This window comes from Puma concolor, chromosome B2 (genome assembly GCF_028749965.1).
Source record: "Puma concolor isolate L17-30 chromosome B2, mPumCon1.1.hap2, whole genome shotgun sequence".
Lineage (NCBI taxonomy): Eukaryota > Metazoa > Chordata > Mammalia > Carnivora > Felidae > Puma > Puma concolor.
In genome coordinates, this window is record NC_141671.1 from 52,586,154 (window position 1) to 52,607,064 (window position 20,911).

Consider the following 20,911-nt stretch of genomic DNA (forward strand, 5'->3'; position numbering starts at 1 on the left):
CAGGTGAAAGGACTGCCTTTGAGAGGTCCCCCTGGGTCCCATAGCCAGTGAATGACCAACTCTAGGATTTCATCCTTTATGAATAGACTTGCTGCTTACTGCTGTTCTGATAGGTGCCTTCACTCAAGCTTTTATCTCTGCTTTGAAATAACTGTTATTCTATCCCACATTCCCAAGCCCCCACTCCCCAATGCTTCTAAGTGTGGCCCCAATGCCACTTTATCCTTGAATTACTCCATGTGGCTGTGATCTCCCCTCCCTCCAAAAGTTTCTCCAAGTCTCTGCTACTCAAAGTGTCATGAACAAGCTGTGAAACATCAACTGGGAGCTTGTTGGAAATAGAGAATCTGGGGGCCCATCCCTGATGTCCTCAAGCTCTCTAGGTGGTTTATGTGTAAAGTTTGAGAACTTCAATATGGAACTTCTCTTGTCTTCTCTTGTCTTTTCTCTTCTCTTCCCTCCCCTCCCCTCCCCTCCCCTCCCCTCCCCTCCCCTCCCCTCCCCTCCCCTCCCCTCCCCTCCCCTCCCTTCCCTTCCCTTCCCTTCCCTTCCCTTCCCTTCCCTTCCCTTCCCTTCCCTTCCCTTCCCTTCCCTTCCCTTCCCTTCCCCTCTCTCCTTTTCTGTTCTTTTTTGGTTTGTATTTCTATTATTTATATATGTGTTTTATATTCTTAATTGGACTGTAAGCTCTTTGAGGGCAGGAGAGTGTTATGTTTTCTTTTGAGTATCCATAATTATACTTGGCATAGAGGAACACATAAATTTGTTTAGTGACATAACAGCACTTCTATTTGGAAATTTAGATAACTTTCTAGGTCAAAAAGTTCTATGTTATTTGGAAGAATTTTTGCCAGTGTGCTAGTAGAATCACTTTTGGCAATTACCTTACTTGTAATGTTTCCAAAAATTCAGGCTTTTTTGTTTGTTTTGTGTTTTTTAGACCCTTTTTTGAATGTTTGTTTTTGAGGGAAAGAGCCCACAATCAAGTGGGGGAAGGGCAGAGAAAGAGGGAGACAGAGGATCTAAAGCAGGCTCCAAGCTCTCAGAGCAGAGCCTGATGCATGGTTCAAACTCACAAACTATGAGACCATGTGCCCCTTCAGACTTTTGATAAGGTTGAAAATTAAGAGATATAATCCAGATCTCGAAAATAAAATCTTCATTGCTTTCCATAGCCTTTGGTCTATAATCAGCCCTTGCACCACACCACCTTTCATTGCCAAAGCACAAATGTAGGTTTGTGCTTTCATTGCCAAGTCCAAACAGATTTGGAGAAAAATCAATACATAAAAAATATAGAACTACGGAAATCTGAAGACTCCAATCAGTTTCGTGTGTGAAGTTTTGTCTGCAGTCAGGACACTCAGCATCTTCCAGGAAGCTTGGAATGGAATTTTTCCCCACAAATATTTGATTCCAAGCTTTATTCTAGAGCTAATTTGATTAATAGCAGAACTTCAGTCACTACAGATGCTCCCGCTGCTTGCATTTACATGCCCACAGCCGATCATATTATTGATTTTTTTGAAATGATCACTGTGTGTTGTGTCGTTCTTTATTTAGACACAGTGTTTGCATGTATTTGTGTCTCTAAATGTTCTCAGTGCATGTGACCACCTGGTTCCTGAGATTGGCGGATGCTTGGGCCCTTCAATCAGCTTCTCGTCGCGGCACATTCTGGCTTCTCTCTTCTTTTTGCAGAATATGTAATTGGAATACTTGCGTGACAAGAAAAGAGGGCAAACACATATAGGTGGCATTTTTTTTTTTTTTTTTTAATTTCTACTGGCTCCATTTCAGCAGTCGGTATGACCTCTCATGAAGTGCCAAATCTAAAAATTGTCTAAACATAAATCTACTCTTGGGAGCTGACAGGATTCTTCAATTCAGGGAGGATTCCACTTTACCTCTTTTTAGAATTTTTTTTTTCCCTGTGTGAGTGTGTGTTGTTTTAGTGAGAGGCTCCCTTCCCACACCTCAGTCATCGGTTTGCTCACTCCCTTGTGTGATGAATCAATGCTTCCAGAACAGGGGCTTCCGAGGGACTGCGAGAACAATTACTTCCAAATGAACTCGTGCGTCTTAGCAGGGAGCATTCAGACCACACCCCAGGTAAAAGGAAGTCTTTCCTTAATGTTTTCAGGAACTTTTAAAGGCTGTGCACTTCGTTGTTTGCTGCAAGAGGGCTTGAGGGAGAGCTGCCTGGGTATAGATAAATTTGACTGTATGTCAAAATGAAATGTTATCTACAGTTCGTGGAAGGGGCCAGCAGATAAAAGCGAACTGCTCACTGGCCAACCAAAAAAATGCTCAGGACTGCCCTCGGCATAGTGTTGAAGCTGACACCCAGGGATGCCTCTGCTCAACAGGAGGCTGGTGGACATCTGTGAGTGTGGGTGTTGACATGGGAAGGAAGAGAACTTTTAGGGAAATAGACAGGAAGGCATTGCAGCCTGAAACTGAGCAACGGAGCACTTAACCTGCATGGTGTGGGAAAATACAATTTCCTAAGTTCCTATTCGCCTGTCCGGGGAGAAGGGGACAGTCTCAAGAGATGTCGAGTGCTTGAAACCATTTTTAGGGCGAGAGTTTAATCCGTCTGGGTCTAATTCTATTATTAAAGTAGTTTCCCAAGAACAAGAACTAAGATGCGTTTTTAAATGGCATTGGCAACTGAAAGTGTTAACTGGCATTTAACAAGTGCAGTGGTATTAACGTGCATCTGTTTCTGCTTTGTGTGGAAAATGATTTTTCATCACCATAGCGATTCATTTCTGGGCTCCCCTGGAACTTGGCCACCGTGTGCAGGAAACAGAAAAAAAAATTTTTTTTCTTCTTTTCTGAACCGGGGATTCAGCAGTCTATCAACTAACACGTGGCTCTACATCTAAATGTTACATAGTATAATTTCACATCCTTTTCCAACCTAGATTCTGTACAAAAAAAAAAAATTGTACATCATCGGTTAGATAAGAGGATGCTAGGTAATAGCGATGAAAAGAGCCCCATGCTAACACTGCACTCCCAGCTTAAAAGCAGATACTGAACCATTGCCCTTTTTGTGGTTGTGCTTCTGAGGATATGTGTGCAGATGGGAATTTATCCCTGATCTTTTTCTCCAACAGTAACCTTGGAAGATGAATACATCTTAAGCCCTATTAGATTTTCCCTTTTATGTTATTCTTGAATGACATCATGTATTGGTTCAACTAAAATTAAAAAAAAAAAGTTGTTCTCCTATACCGGGAAAGACATTTTATGTAGGATATGGCTGTGTCTGTAGGAAAATATGACAATAAAATAGAAAGGAATAATTTTATTTTGCTGTTGCTTTCATTGTCAATGTGTGGTTATGCTTAGAAATTCATTTGAGGGCATTGTATTAAAAGCACACCTTATACACTGAAACGTTAGTGTTCACTCATACTTTGTTTCCATTTTATTCACTAAAATTATAGCTATCACCCTTTAAAAAGTCTATAATTTATGGGGTATCAACAGTAGAGATCTATTTGTATTTTGGAGATTTAAGTGGGATTGCATTGTACAAATTGTACAAGGCTGGAGAAATGAATTTTCGTCATTGTGTGTTTTAGAAGGCAACATCACTTACTGTTAGTAATGGTTGTATGTATTTCATACTCATGGGGCACTTAATACTGAACCCTTTCATACGTTGGTATTTAAATTTCATAGGGATAGACCATAAGACAGACTTGTAGTCATCATGTGGGGAGATGATGGGCCTATAGAACCTGGGGATAAGTTCACAGTTTCACTTCTTTTTTGACTCCTAAAGCACTGTCTTTATTTCCTACCCACATGAAATTCTGCGATGAATTATCTGAACTACCTCTAATGATTTTGTTGCTAAAACCGCTATCTATCTTGATATTTGTGAGATTAGTCATGTAAAGAAGCCTTCCTAGAAAATAATCTATCTAGTAAGTGTGTCATATTGTTGTTGCTGATAAGACTAATGGGCTTCCCAAATCTCACAAGGGATCTAATGTTCCTCACTACAGAGGAGAGCGTTGATTTATTATTTTCGGATGATTAGTTGCAACCTGGCAATTTTGACATGACTGCAATGAAGGAATAATGACAACTATCTTTAAAGGCATAAAAGAAGGTTAAAGAGTGAGAGATGGTTCAGAAAGGTTTGTCTGTGTGTTTTATATTCCCTAAGGAATTGTTTCTAGAAGGCATGGCTGTTTTAGTATTTTTAGTTATCAGAAAGCTGTACCCTATAATAAACTGGCCTACAGTTAGGTCATTAGACATATAACGTGGGTGAAATCTCCTGTAAGGATATCCACTTCTCTTTATTTGATTACATACTCACAAAGAAAATACCTATTAATAATCTAGTGTGTCAGATAGCCTGATCCAAGTACCTCCTGACCCCAGGCTCACTGAGTGCCATCATGCTCTCAGTCTCTCTGTCCAGTCCCGTCTTGTCATCCATGGTGACTTTCATTTTCACCAGAATGACTTTGTCTACCTTCTTGTCTCACAGTTACTTGAGCTTCCCAATCTCAGTGCCTTTTCTGTTTTTTTTTTTTTCCTTCTGAGATACTCAGTCTCAAGGTCAAAGCCTTAGACCACATAATCGTCCAGAATTACCATACATCTAAATCTTAAACTCTCACATACCGTACTCTAACCCCAAGTCATTCTCCCCAACACTCACCATGTTATCAAATCTGGTCTCTGAGCGTCAGAGACCACTGGTCCCCTGAATCTGAGGGTTCCTCTTCTGTACCTCTCCAAACTTCACTCCATGGTGTTCGCTTGCTCTACTCTCACTAGAGCCCTCAGTTTCCTCATGCTCACAACATCCTTTTGCCAAAACTGCTTCTGAACACCAGCTCTGTAAGTGCTACCATTGTTTTTTTCTGTTCCTGTGAGGGGTAGTTTGACACATCCCTGGAGAAGATATCAAATGTCCAAGCAAATTGCTTCACTACTACGGGTCCTTGGCATATTCTGTCTCTCCTTTTGTTTATAGTCAGGCATCTTTCCTATTGCTGTCAATGACGTTCTAGTCTTTTCTGTTTTCCTTAAAATCCCATGTCAATTTTTCTAGTTCTTCCTTAGCTGCTTGATAACTTAGTGTTCCAACTCTGAAGGCTTCAACCTTGGACCTCTTCTTTTCATATTTGTGCTTACTACCTTGGTGATCTCTTCTGGTATTGTGGTTTTAAATACCATGTACAAGTTAACAATCCTAATAATTTTATCTTTAGCACAGACTTTCCTCTAAACTTGACTTCCATACCTACAATTCCACTTGGATCTGTATTTGGCATATTACATTTGATCTTTATTCTCAGACTAGCTTCACCTGTTGTTTTCCCCATTTTAGTGAATAAAATTTCATTTCTTGTGATTATTCAGGTCAAAAATTTTGTACATGTCTTGATTCTTATCTATCTTTTATATCCCACATCTAATTTTTAAGATAATTCTAAGTTTTTCTTTGAAATCTAGCCAGAACCAAGGTACCTGGGAGACTCAGTCAGTTGAATGTCTGACTTTGGCTTAGGTCATGATCTCACAGCTCCTGAGTTTGAGCCCCACGTGGACTTGTTGCTGATAGCACGGATCCCACTTCAGATCTTCTGTCCCTCTCTCTCTCTGTGCCTGCCCCACTCACGCTCTCTCTCTCAAAAATAAATAAAACATTACAAAAAATTAAAAAAACTAAAATATAGTCAGACTCTTAACATTTCTTATTGTGATTACTGCAACAACCCAAGTTCAACCTACCATTTTCTCTCCCATGGGTTACTGCCATAGCCTTATAGCCAGTCTTCATAGCTTCTGCCTATTGAAAGTAATATATATTTTACATATTTATTTTGTTTACTTCTTTCTCCACAGAATGTAAACTCTATTAGTGTGCTCACCATTACATCGCCAACACCTAGAGTGATGTCTTAGCATTTAGTAGACATTTAATAAGACCTTGTTGAAAAATTGAAAGTAAGTAGAAGGCATAATACTCAAGTGAGGGTTGATTTTAGTGGGATCATACTGGCAGGACTGAAGGCCACTCGAAAGACAAGGATGTGGGTGGGTGAGTAGATATAGTGATGGGGACCTTGGAAATTCTTGTTTGACTGCTCTAGTTATCTCAGTGAAATAAGAAACCAAGTCATCGGGTCAGAGTAAGACCATGGAAGAAGATATTGAGGGTGTGAAAAAAGGAGAGGATGTGAGTTTTCTAGGCAAGTGGGAGAGTGAATGGACTATAGAACTATAATATGTTTATAGAGCAACATTGAAGGGCCTGCTTGAGGCTCAGAGTCATAAATTTGAAGTGAAACCGGTAAGCACAGTTGTGTGATTTCTTCCAATTACATACCTTTGTGGTGAAGGGGTAGATTAGGTAGCAGGTTAGATTTAGTGAGGACTGTGATTTGTCCAAATGGGAGGGATGATGTGAGAGAGGGCAGGGCACTTGAGGAGTATGCATGGGGTAAACACAGTCACTGAGGCTGGCTAAAATAAAAAAGAAGTATGGGAAAACATAATGTTGGAGGGATCAGTAGATTTTCCTTCTGGTGGGGTCTGAGAAATGTTGCAGCTGGAGTATGAGAGGGAGGTGTGGAAAGAAAAGAAGTGGAGATCAGAGAATGGAAAATGTGACATTACAGAGGGCTGGTGGCTATTGGTTGAGGCTAGGGATTGAGGGGCAAGAAGGAGCAGAGGCCAGGTCAACACAATATGAGGAAAATTACCCATGGGCTGTGATACCGGGTATTAAGCAAAGCAGAGTGTTAAAGGGAGTGGAATTGAGCCACGAACTAAATCTTCAAAGAAAGAAGAGCTTGCTTAATTTGGGTGTGGGCAGATGACAGTGAAGATGAGAGGTCATGAGTGGTATAGACTCTTGACATGAGATTCACATCTGGAAGTTTCTAGGTAGGAGGAAAGAAGAATGGTCTGGAAGTAGTAAAGGGGAGTGAGGAGGACACTCTTGTACTTCCAGGTCCAGTGTGAGGGAAAATAGCAACCATTGAACAAGCTTCTTAGAGACAGAGCCCTTCAGAGGAAGCAGTGGTTTGATTAGAGTGAGGATGGAGAAGAGCTTAAGGACATGGGAGATTGTATGATGGCTGACTGAATTTCAGAATGTGTATGGTAGAAATACTTCATGAATTGGGATGGGGCACAGATGGGAAAAGAATGAGGGGGTGTGCATAGCACACAGGAATTGCGGGATGACTCCAGCCTGGGTTCCTCATAGGGGCTGACATGGATGGGGTTAAAGGGAAGGCCACAATGAAGCCTGAGAGGTCCAAGGCACAGAAAGTGGGCACAGTTTAAAGGGAGAGGAAAGTGAGGGTCCTGCCGGGGTGTATCATATTTCTTGTGACAGAGGCATGGAGGTAGCCGAGGGGCAGTGTTACTCTGATTAGATGGAGTTTATTTTACCATCAGTGTTGATTATGCCACCTTTCTGCTTCCACCACTGCACCACATTCGTGAGATTTTCTGTATCTTCATTCATTTTCTCTGGACTCAAAGGAGGCCATGTTCCTTCTCCCGTTCTCTTAACATATTTTGCCTGCTTCCTCCAGGACCTTGTTTTGCTTTCCTTCTCTTCTGGCCCCTTTCCCAAGTCTATAGACATGTTCAGGTCCACCCTATTACATGCCAGCAGAGGCACCTCTTTGACTCTCCTTCCCTCACTAACTCCTCTCAACCTCCCTCTTTACCCTTTATCCAGATTTCTAGAAAGAGAAATTTACAGCTGCACATTCTCTTTTTCCCTTTCATTTAGTCCTCAATCTATTGCTCTTGGTTTTCTGTGCTTGTCACTAGTCACATGTCTTTTAAAACCAGAGTTACCGGGGGCACCTAGGTGGCTGTGTGTCTGACTTCGGCTTGGGTCATGATCTTGCAGTTTATGAGTTCAAGCCCCCCATTGGGCTCTCTGCTGTCAGCACAGAGTCCACTTCAGATCCTCTGCCCCTCCACTGCTTGCGCTCTCTCAAAAATAAATAAAATGTGGAACAAAAACCCAGAGTTATCTATCTAAAATTCTAATGTGACTACTTCATTTCCCAATATACGGTGCTGTAATTGTTCTCTGTTGTCAATCAGACAGAATCCAAGTTTGATATGTACCCCCCACTGCTGCTGCCCTTCCATGATTTCAATCATCTGGTTTTCTTTGCCTGGGATATCCTTATCTTCCTCTTCCCTGGGACCAAATTTCAGGTGTTGCCTTTTACAGAGCTTCCTAGATTGGGTAGGCAGGCACCGCTCAACACTTTTCCCTTAGTGGTTTGTGCATCCCCTTTTTTCTTCTTGTGTGTGGTCTACTGACTATTTCCTATTCATTATGGCATCCCTAGCTCCTTGAGTTCCTGCCACACAAAAAATAGTAAACACAATCATTCTGGTGCAGCCACTCTGGGGAACAATATAGAGCTTCCTCAGAAAACTAAAGACAGAACTACCCTACAATCCAGCAATTGCACTATTAGATATTTACCCAAAGGATACAAAAATACAGTTTTGAAAGGATACATGCACCCTAATGTTACAGCAGCATTATCAACAATAGCCAAATTATGGAGAAAGCCCAAATGTCCATTGACTGATGAATTGATAAAGAAAATGTGACACACACACACACACACACACACACACACACACACACACACACGGGAATATTACTCAGCCATCTAAAAGAATGAAATCTTGCCATTTGCAATGACATGGATAGAGCTAGAATGTATTATGCTAAGCAAAAAAAGTCAATCAGAGAAAGACAAATACCATATAATTTCACTCATATGTGGATATTAAGAAACAACTGAGGGTTGATGGAGGGGAAGTGGTGGGGAGATGGGCTAGATGGGTGATGGGTACTAAGGAGGGCATTTGTGATGAGCACTGGGTGTTGTCTGTAAATGATGAATCCCTGAAAACTACTTCTAAAACCAATATAGTACTGTATGTTAACTAAAATTTAAATAAATTAAAAAAATAAACACAATCATTCTTGAATTATTAAAGCATGAATGAAAGAGAAAGTGGGTCCTCAAGGAGAGACATTGGTGTTCTAATCGCTAAAAAAGCATTCTTTCAATTTTAAATCCAGTTTTTAGTATTCTCATTAGTGATACATGTTGGAAGTTTCTTGCATGGTTGTGATTATGAGTCAAATTAAAACTGCTAAACCAGGGTTAAATGAATAAAAGCCAATTTTGAAACAGACTAGATGCTGTGTTTGTGATGATCCTACTGAGGTAGAAGTGCCCTATAATATTCCAAAAGACCACCTAGCCAATCTACTGTTTTGTTGCCATCCCCCTACAACAGGATCTTTCTGGGGTTGTACTGCTTTCTCTGATAAATGGAATCATAAAAAAAGGGGGGAGGATCTGATCCACTGTGACTGTTTTTTAGCTGGTTTTTTTTTTTTTGGCAACCATACACATGACCACAGGATAATAGGCAATTTATCAAAATAACTGAGATAAATATCATGGGGTATAGAAAATAAAGTCAAGATAAACCTTTGACAGGACTGAAGGTCTAATTTATTACATGTCTCATAGGTCTCTTCTGGTGATTCTGAAGCCAAACCTCTGATCTTCACATTTGTCCCCACTGTCAGAAGACTACCAACCCACTCTAAGTTGGCTGACACCTCTAAATTCCTTGTTAAAATTCCTGAGGAACCAAGTGATAAGAATCCAGAAGCTGTAAATAGGGTAGGATTACTTTTATTCTTTTTTTTTTTATATTAAGCAACTTTATATTAAACATTCAATTGTCCATAATAATGACTTGGAAATTTGTATGAATGTTTATTTCCTTTGCATAAAGTGAGATGTCTGTGAAATGTAAGGTTGACCAAAAATATAAGTGTGTAATAGAAACTGAAACATTATCATACCCCTGCTTCTCTCTAATACACTATTCTCAACTCATGAGTTGACACCCTGTTCTTTGCTATTCACATGACACATTTTGCCTCCTGGCATTTTCCCTTCTCCCAAATATGTCTTAAAATAATAAAAACAAAATTTCCTGGGAAGTTTGAATTTATCTTGATAGAAAATACAAAATAAAACGGTGAGACATTATTTTTTACATGCAATAAATTAGCAAAATTTAAAAAGTGTCATATACAGTACTGGGACAGTTGTGAAGGTATTGGCATGCTCATGCTTTGCAGCTAGCTCTATGAATTTATGCAATTTTGGTGGAAAGCCCTTATCCATAGTTTTAAAACTGTCATAATTTGGGGCGCCTGGGTGGCGCAGTCGGTTAAGCGTCCGACTTCAGCCAGGTCACGATCTCGCGGTCTGTGATTTCGAGCCCCGTGTCGGGCTCTGGGCTGATGGCTCAGAGCCTGGAGCCTGTTTCCGATTCTGTGTCTCCCTCTCTCTGCCCCTCCCCCGTTCATGCTCTGTCTCTCTCTGTCCCAAAAATAAACATTGAAAAAAAATTAAAAAAAAAAAACTGTCATAATTTTCAATAACTAACTCTTAGAAACGTAGTTAGCCGGTGGCCTGGCTAGTTAGCCTGTAGTTAGCCTGGGTGGCTAGTTAGCCTGTAGTTAGCCTGCATTTAGCCTGACCTGTAGTTAGCCTGGGTGGCTCAATTGGTTGAGCATCTGGCTCTTGGTTTTGGCTCAGGTCATGATCTCACAGTTCATGTGCTTGATCCCTTCATTGGGTTCTGAGCTGACAGTGCAAAGCCTGGTTGGGATTCTCTCTCTTCCTCTCTCTCTCTCTCTCTCTCTCTCAAAAATTAAATAAATAAACATAAAAAAAAGAAATATATTTTAAGCAAATAGTACAAAGGCAGAAAAATGTCATTTAGGAAAGCAATTAGGGAAAAATAAAAATAGTCTAATAGCTAATAATCAGAAAAATAAAATTAAGAATATTATAATAAATTACTTTTACAAGGTTATAATTATAGTGATTATGTAATTCCATGGAAAGTATTAACTTTATAATAGTAAGCAACAACATAGGTTATAAAATTGTATTTATACACTGATTATGCTTATCCAAAATGAGACCAAAACTGGAAATAAAATTAAAACAGACAAAAAACCCTGATAATGACTTGTGTTAGCGCAATGACAGTTTGGCTAAAAAACCCTTTCTCTTTAAAAAATATATTTAAGGGGTGCCTGGGTGGCTCAGTTGGTTAAGTGTTCAACTCTTGATCTCACCTCAGGTCTTGATCTCAGGGTCCTGATTTCAAGCCCTGTGTTGGGCTCCATGATGGGTGTGGAACCTACTTAAAAAATGTATTTTAATACTGTCTTATTATGAATAAAATGTGACTGGGGGATTTCGTGGTGTTCTTGATTCACTAAAAAGGGGCAAAATAATCTGATTCACCTTGGGTGTATGAAAACATCTTATCTGGAAAGCTATAATATATCTGTGATCCTGAGATTTTTCAATGCTACTGCCTTATTTCAAAGACTATTAAGGCCACATTATTTCAGGGAGATCCTACACACAACAGTTGGAATGTCCAGGAAATTTCTCTCTAAGAGTTCTCAAATATGTATACACACACACACATAGTTATGGTATCCTTTGTTATAGGTGCTATGAGCATATGAGATGACTGTGGACATATATATTAATCTTGGTTGCAAACTTCCAGAGCTTCCTGAGACATTGATATTTATTTGCTGATTGCACTGAAATGCACACAACTATATCTTTAGAATATTCAAGATTTTTCTTCCTATTTTTTAAATAGTTCAATATTATAATAGGGCAGGCTAAATAACCCCTTTATAATTTATATATTCAACCACTGTTTACTGAATGCATTATGTGTTTGGTGCAGTGAATTCTGAATTAATAAAGTCAACTCCTGTAACTCATTATTGGGAAGGCATACAATAAACAAAGTGAAAAGCATATAATGAAATCTCAGATAATGATAAAGCTGTACAAAAGTACATCAAATAAAGGAATAGAGAATGATGGACTATGGGGAAGGGAATTATTTTAGATCACTAATAAGGTTTTCGAAGACTAGTTCAATTTTTGCCATCTTTTTAGTTATTGTTACTTTTTATAATAAGCAATCTGTCTCTGAATCCTTAATTTTCTTAAAAGTTTATTTATTGTGATAAAGAGAGAGAACGAGCAGGGGAGGAGCAGAGAGAGAGGGAGAGAGAATCTCAAGCAGGCTCTGCACTGTTAGCATGGAGCCCACCTTGGGGTTCGATCCTACAAACTGTGAGATCATGACCTGAGCTGACAATCAAGAGTCAGATGCTTAACTGTCTGAGCCGCCCAGGCGCTCCTGAATCCTTTTATATTTAATTTAAACTTCTTTCTAATTTGGGTTTTTATTATTGTATAGCATTATAATTTAATATGTGAAATGACCATTGTCAGAGAAATCCTAATCAGAAGCAATTTACGTTTATCTTGACTAAATCATCATCAGCTAAGAAATGTACAGTGGGTATATAAAATCACCTTTTTAGTTATATATAATCAGTAGTTTGACTTCTATTTTTACACATATGATATATATGCATATAATAGCACATGTTAAGTTTACTACCACAGTTGAAATTTCATTTATTTTAGTTTATTTAGTGTCTTCTTTATTATTTTTTATTCTGCAGTAATTTTAGACCTAAAGAAATGTTGCAAAGAAAAGGATAGTAACCACAGCATGGTTATCAAAGCCAAGAAAATAAACGTTGGGTCTTTTAAATACAATCTTAATGTACAGTACAGTTATCATTTTAGAAAAAGATGCCTGATAGTTTGATAAAGCTATCGTACTTTGGTCTTGTAAACCCTCTCTGTACTCATAAAAAATTGGATGGGAAAAGATTAGAATTACAAAAGAAAATAGTGGTGAAAAATACTTTGTACTAAAAATACTTTTTTTTCCTGGTGTCTGATTCTTGAGTTCCTCCCAATTAGTTTAGATTGTTTTGTTTGAATACCTACACATTTTGTTCTAGTTTTATTTTTCCTCTCAGACTTTCAGAGACATTTGTACTATTTTAGGAACTTTCAGTGAGGTTTCCTTTCTCTCTGACTTATACAGGTTTTGCCTGGCCATTAACTAAACACTTGACCAACGCCCATTTGTTTCATGAATGCCTTCATGGGAAACATTGCTATCTCTATTTCTTTTTAAGAAATTATATCATGATTTATTTTAAAGCAGGTTTACTTGATATTGATTCTGAGCTTGAAGTTGTTTGGGCTTGGACTAGGGCAGACAACCAGGCTAGTAAAAGTGAGCCATTAACTTCAGGGGTGCCTGGGTGGCTCAGTTGATTAAGTGTCCGACTTCAGCTTGGGTCATGATCTCATGGTTTGTGGCTCAAGCCCCGCACTGGGCTCTGTGCTGACAACTCAGAGCCTGGAATCTCCTTCAGATTCTGTGTCTACCTGTTGGCCCCTTCTGAGTTTGTGCTCTCTCTCTGTCTCTCTCTCTCAAAAATAAAAATAAACATTAAAATTTTTTTTGAAAAAAAGTAAGCCATTAATTTCAATCCAGTCTCTCCTAAGTCAACCTGATTTTTAAATATATTCCTAAAAATTCTAGTCTTTGGAAATCATAAGCAGGTTAAACTTTTAAGAGTACAGGCAAAACAGAAGCCAGTGTCAAACCAATGTCAATGCTTTTATGTCTCTACATTAATTACAGTCTGATTCCAATGAGTACTTGACCTTGAATGCTGGGAGCCAACGGGAGAGAGACCAAGGAACATTGATTTATCCTTCAGAGGTCAGTGAAAATATTTCACAAGGAAGGGGACTCAAAGCAAACGAACTTCAAGGAATGCAGCAAAGTGACCTCTTTAAAGCTGAATATGTCTTTGTTGTGGACTCGGAAGGGGAAGATGAATCTACCAGTGGAAAAGGTGAACAAGGCCCCCCTGGAGGGATGGGCACCACAGCTTCTCGGCCCAAGTCTCTAGCAATTTCCTCCACTCTGGCCTCTGATGTGGTACGTCCCAAGACACGGGGGACAGACCTCCAGGCCCCATCACATCCTGAAATGTCTCATGGGATTGCCCCTCCGCAAAAGCATGGGCAGGTAGGTTTTTCTTCTTGTCATAGAATAAAAGAAAATGTTGACATACTCTTTATCCTAGGCTGTCTGCAAAGGCCTTCCTGTTTGAAGCAAATAAAACTCTCAAAGAGAAAAGATACTAAAAAACCAAAATCCCAAGATCATAAATCATCAGAGTAAATATAGATAATTAATTCATAAGACAAAAAAGATTATATAATTGTACTGCGAGTTGGCTGAAGAGAAAATGTAAAATATTCAGCTGGAGTGGATCTGGGAGAATGTTATCTCTTACTTTTGAATAATTCTTGGAAGAGGTTGATATTGGGACTTTCTTAGGAGACAGTGCTGGGTTAGCTGGCCGCATCCAAAAGCATACTTCAGATAGGAGAAAGATCCTGTGGGAAGACATCAATTGAATATCAGATGTAGACACATTACTTTTAAACTGCTGAAAGAGTAGTAAAAGGACAGGCTAGGAAACAAGAGTGTGTAAGAAAAAAGAAATCTCACTTGTGTGTCTTATGGAGAGAATCTGTTGTAGTCCTGGAACCCACCAGTGCAGGGCTTGCCTCAGTGAAATGGGGAGAAGATTCCACCCCAAGACTTAGCAGCAAAATTGAAGAGTTCCTTTAAGATGGAGAACCTATTTAAGATCCATTTCTGTGATGGGCAGGAAAGAAAGGAGGTGGATAGAGAGGGATTTTGAAGGGAAAAATATGAAGGATTTGCCATTGGCTGGCTAATTGTTATAATGAAATTATAAAATGGTTTTGATAAGGCCTAGGTAGAATGTCAGGAATGCAAAGGCTGGCTTTGGGAGTGGATAGTGGATGCAAAGTTCTCTTTTGTAAAGCAGGAGTCAGTATCATGATGTCCTATTTAGGATCTGTTAGACAAGGCACTTGCAAGCATCTCAAAGTAGTTGGGAGAACATTTTTATTGGTGAGTTGGCCCTTTGGGGCTGATAGGACCTATGCATAATTGTAGAGTAGGCATCTTATTTGGGTGTCACCCTATCTTCATTTCTGCAGCTTTCACTGACTTCCTGATGCTTAATTTATGTCACTTTTAAGTATCCAGTATCCTTAGGCTACTCTTTCATGGTAGAAGACTCTCACTAGGGTACCCCCATCTTGGTCTACTGGACTAAAACATTTATTTCCTCTCAAAATTTATTCTCAATGATTGGAAATGTTCTAATTATATAACTAAACATATTCTCAGTAAGCAGTGTTAGGCTTAAACATTTCTTTCTTGCCTCAGGAAAGATGATGGAATCACCAAGTTGTAGACATGGGGGCTCTCATAGTCAGGGGAGGGTAATTTTATCTGGCCCCTGTGAAGAAGAACATAAAGGCATGATGATAAAAAATAGAAGAAAACAAAGAAAATATTCTTAATGAAGCAATTTTTGGATTTTTGATTCACTCCTTCCCCCAGTTGTTAGGTTTTTTCCCCCTGAGTTGGTCATTTAACTTATTTTTATGTGATCAAATATATATAAGTCAAACTAGAGACTGGATACATATCTTGGGATCTTTTTTCCAAAATATATTATTTTGCAGTAGGTTATAGTTCATGTTATCAAAGCTCCTAATGAAAAGGCAAATTCAACCTAATTCACTAGTAGTGGCTGAAAATTATGGTTACCACTAATGGAGGAATAGTAGACCTTGAAAAGTTTGGGAATAACCATTGTTCCTGTTTCCATTTCCTATAATAATCCATTTGAGTGATGAATAGTAGAACATCATCAAATAAAAATAAGATGAAATAAGGTAACTGTTACCCACAAATGTTTACATCATTTACAATGATCCAGGCACCAAAGAAGGCATTCAGAATTTTAATGTAGTCAGTAGTAGGAACAACAACTCTAAAGAATATCCTGATTGGATTACTTCATGCCAACAACGTCAATTTTTCAATCAGAAAAGTAGTCATTTAAGTGAATTAACTGGTAAAAACGAATCCATGTATAGAACTGTCTACAAATTAGCACTATTAGCAACAATTTATTAAGCTATCCTAAAAAATGCCTTCAGTTCCTGGTTTGGCTTTTAACTTTTCAATAAACTAGCTTAGATGTCATTTTCTGTTCATATCTTGTACTTCTCTTCCTCAGTTCTTCTGAACTATCACAAAAGTACACACTTCATAGCTTTCCATCCCTGAGCCCCTGATTCCTCTTTGTAAAGCTTATTTCTTCCCCAGACCCATCTCCATTTTGGCCTGGGCTACTTAACACTAAGCTCAGCAGAAGGAGCACCTCTTCCACTTTCCATATATATTTTTAGCCTTTTTAGAAAATCTCTATTATAACTCCTTTTCACTGTGTTGTAATGACACATCATTTTTTCTTCCTCAGTAGGCAGAGAACAACTTAAGTCAAGCTCTATCTCATTTATTTCTGTGTTTCCAGCACTTACTACAGTGTCTTTCACATAGGTGAGGTTCAGTAAGGTGTGTAAAAGGAATACATTTTTAAGTATTCACAGCTTTGGAGTCCTTGCACAGATATTGACCCCTTCATGAAGTCAGCTTTGGTTCTCTGAGTCAGAATAAACTCTCCCTCAATATGATTTTGATAGCTATTTCTTTTTGTCTTTTTTTCTTTTGGTACATCTTTTATAACAATTATCCTATTTCAGCATGTATTATAACTATTTAGGTGCATACCTTATCTCCCCTAGCAGATTGTAAAGTCTTTAGAGGTAAAAGTCCATGTTAAATCCATTTTTATTAAACATGTTGTTCCCTATAGTGATTATTATATTATCATGAATATAGTATATATAAATATTGGGTTGAATATATTTATATCCCAAATACTTTCACGGAAGTGGCATGTTTAAATAAAAGCACATTATGTTAAAAAAATCACTAGACAATTAAAAACTTTAAAGTGTAGGTCAAAAGTAAAAATGCTGTATAAAATAAGCAATTGAATTAAAATCCTCTCAAATAAAATTCAGAAAGAAAGAGTAATATTTTTGAGTGTTGACATCTTGAATGATGATATAAAAGTCTAAGAATCGTCTTACCTAGGGATAGTATTAAGAGTTAACAGAGAAGTGAATATACACATAACAAACAGAGTGGTTTGGCTGAAAGACATATGATAAAGCCTGTAGCTGAGGCAAACAGTGGGAATTAAAAAAAGAACTTACAGGGTAAGCAGTTTTCATTGACATATATGGGAAAAATCAAGGATGAATGAAATTTATAACCAGGAAAATTGGATGAATGTTGATATCATTAGTTAAGGGAAAAGTAATAGGTCTTGGGAAGGGATAGCAAGAGATAAGACATCTGATGCAGAGTTTGTGATACCTTGGTGGCACAGCATGATTCCCTAGGAAGGAGCTGGAAGTATTAATCTGGAAAACAGAAGAGGAATGCGAGACTGGAGATTTTGCTATACAAATTGATGAGGGTGGAGGTATTTACTCATGGAAAGAATGTAGAACAAAAAGACATAAGATACAAACCAGAAAAGGGGCGCCTGGGTCTTCAGTCAGTTGAGCTCCCGACTCTTGATTTCAGCTCAGGTCATGATCCTGGGGTTGTGGGATTGAGGCCTGCATTGGGCTTTGCTCTGAGCCTGGAGCCTGCTTCATATTCTCTCTCTCTCTCTCTCTCTCTCTCTCTCTCTCTCTCTTTCTCTCTGCCCCTTTTTCCCACTTGTGCTCTCTCTCTCTCTAAAACAAACAAGATACAAACCAGGAAATTGCAAAATGTGAAGGGTTTCATGCAATGAAAGCTGGAGGGATGTTGAACAAAAAGAATAGCCTATAAACAACATCAAATCAATTAAAAAAATAAAATATTATAAGTAATGCATGAGGAAAAATAAAATACAAAACAAGGTCAGATAACGTAGGACCCTCAAAGCCTATTAAATCTGGGAATCAGAAGGTCATTTGGTGACCTTAAGGAGAGCAGTATGAGGGGGGTGATAGGGACACAAATGCAGCTAAGATAGGGATAGATGGTAAGGAAAGGAGACCATGTACTGGAGAGATGGTATGGGAAGGCAGGAACGACAGAGGCATCATACTGGCCATGCTCCTCTGGACAGTTACTTGGAATCTTAAACCTTAGTTTCCTCATTCATAGAATAGGGTAATGATATCAACCTCCCTTGTGAAGATTAAATGAGATAATATATGTAATGTGCCTAGAACAGTGCCTGGCTCATGGTATGTTCTCCACAGGTGATTTACTATATTTAAGAAGTTTGAGAGGGGCCCCTGGATGATGCAGTCAGTTAAGTATTCGACTTCTGCTCAGGTCATGATCTAGCAGGCAGGTTCATGAGTTCAAGCCCCATGTCAGGCTCTCTGCTGTCAGCACAGAGCCTGCTTCTGATCCTCTGTCTCCTTCTCTCTCTGCCCCTCTCTCACTTGCCCTCTCTCTCTGTCTCTCTCAAAAGAAATAAAAAATAAAGAATTTGAGATGGCAGCGTGTTTGGGGTTTCAGGGTAAGGAACTTGTAAGGAGGCAGAGGTTTTATATTGGTTCAACTGTAGCTTGGGCTTAAGAACAAAGGAGAAGACATGGAAAATGAGGTCAAAAAACTGGCTGGGGTTAAATAAAGGTTGTTCTTACATAAAAGTGTGGGAAATTAGGACACTGGCATGCATATTTATTAAGTACCTAGATTTTATGGATCCATGGCAAAGAGATTACAACAAATTATTTGGCTAGGGCATTAGACATAGAAGCTTTCCTTATGCCCCCAGGCTTTAATCTGCTCTGTGCTGGCAGAACCCTTGAGATCCCCCAGTGGTAGCAGGTTGTTTCCTCTGGATGAGATCAATTGTGCCATTAGCCTAAGGGGCAGAGAAAGTACATTAATGGAAAATCAAGTTGCTTTGACGATTCCAGCAGAAAGTTGATGGCTCCTATTAATAGGAGTGTCTCCTGATTTGTTGATGTCAGAATTCAATTTTTTTCCTTGTTGGCGAAATAAAGACTGAACCGGATGTCAGAGTCCCTGTTCTCCCCTTCCTCTGCTCATCTTCACTAATCGGAGTCTAGAGCAGAGCAGCATGGGTGGCTCAGTCGGTTAAGCTCCTGACTTTGGTTCAGGTCATGATCTCACAGTTCATGAGTTTGAACCCCCATTGGGTTCTGTGCTGATAGCTTGGAGGCTGGACCCTGCCTTGGATTCTGTGTCTCCCTCTCTCTCTACCCCTCACCTGCTCACAGGCTGTCTCTCTCTCATTCTCTCTCAAAATTAAACAAACATTAAAAAAATAATAAAAAAAGAACAAGGAGGGACAGTCACTGATGAGGCTTTCTTCAAAGAAAGGTGATGAGACTCTAGGTCCTAGCAGTCTGTCATTCTGTTCTTATATCCACTAGACACTTTGTTTCTTCATTCCTGCATGAAGGTAATATGCCAGGTACAGGAGAGTAAGGGAATTAATTGTAAAAGACAGGACCTGCCTTCAGGGGATTTGAAAAAGATGCACCTGAAAACAATGACAATGAAAAAGAACACGTTCTAGGAACAAGGGGAGATTCAGGGGGAGGATGCCTAGATCAGCCCACACCATCAGGAAGGTTCACACTGTAGAAGCCCAATGTGAATGATGAATACAAGTTTTCTTGGCAGATACCTAGGGCCTGGACATTTCAGATAGTGCGAACAACCAGGGAAGTGCCAACTTATAAGAAGCGGGTAGAAGAAGACAAGGACTCTGAAAAGGACTCATCAGAATACAGGAGATAAAGTAGGAGACAGTGATGAAATAAAAGCCATAGATAAAACAGCTTTAAAAAGGAGAGAGAGATAGGAGGTCAGATTGTATAGAGAAATCAGAAACGATAAGGCATTTGTTTTGCCCTAGTGCCTCCTGGGCATAGAAAAAAAAAATCACTGTAGACATTGGTGATAACAGTTCCTGTGGAAGAGTAGGGGATAAAAACTCTTTAGAGGTCACTGGGAAGTGTGTTAGTTTTCTATTGCTGCGTAACAGATGACCGTAAATTTCTTGGCTTTAATAAAATACCTATTTATTGTCTTAAGGTTTCCGTAGTCAGAAGTCTGTGCACAGCTGAACCGGTTCCTTGCTCAGGGCCTCCTGAGTTTGAAGTTAAGGGATCAGGCTGCCCTCTCATGTGGAGGCCCTGCAAGGGAAGGATCTGTTCCTCAACTCCCTCTTGTTATTGGCAGAATTCTTTTCCTAGAGGCTGCAGAACTCATGGCAGCTTACTTCTTAAAGCTGACAGTGAGAAAGCAAATCTCTGACACTGTAATCTCTAAACTTTTGACCCTCTTTTAAAGAGCTCATTTGGGGCGTATCTGTGAAGCGTCTGACTCTTGGTTTCAACACAGGTCGTGATCTTATGGTTTCCCGAGTTCGAGTCCCACCATTGGACTTCATGCTGACAGTGCGGAGCCTGCTTGGGCTTCTCTGTCTCCCCCTCTGCTTCTGCCCCTCTCCCACTTACCCTGCCTCTGTCTCTCTCAAAATAAATTAATAAACTTAAAAAATTAAAGAGCTCACTTAATGAGGTCATGCTTACACAGGATAATCTGTTGGTTAACTTAAAGCCAGCTGACCAGGGACTTTAATTACATCTGAAAAATGCCTTCACCTTTGCCACATTCCATTAGAAGCAAGTCATGGATTCTGCTCCTTTGAAAAGAGGCGGGGATAATAAAAGGGTGGGGCTCGTTAGGAAGTCTCTTTAAGGTGTGTTGGGTGAAGTAAGGAAATCAATACAGTGATCGTATGGTACAGGCGTCAGCAGAAAACAACATGGGTCTGAAATGAAGGGATCCACAGGATCCACAAAACTCTTGGTGCACGTGTGTGCACATGTTTTCATCAGTTAGC

The 20,911-nt window shown here is 39.3% G+C and overlaps 1 protein-coding gene across 1 annotated transcript in view; it reads left to right on the forward strand.

The window, feature by feature from the left end:
• MLIP (muscular LMNA interacting protein) overlaps positions 1-20,911 on the forward strand; it is a 252,780-nt gene that overhangs the window by 105,477 nt on the left and 126,392 nt on the right. Inside the window, exons 2-3 of the mRNA XM_086707084.1 lie at positions 9,582-9,737; positions 13,690-14,082. Coding sequence (XP_086563210.1) covers positions 9,582-9,737; positions 13,690-14,082 — 549 coding nt within the window. The remainder of the gene's footprint in view (positions 1-9,581; positions 9,738-13,689; positions 14,083-20,911) is intronic.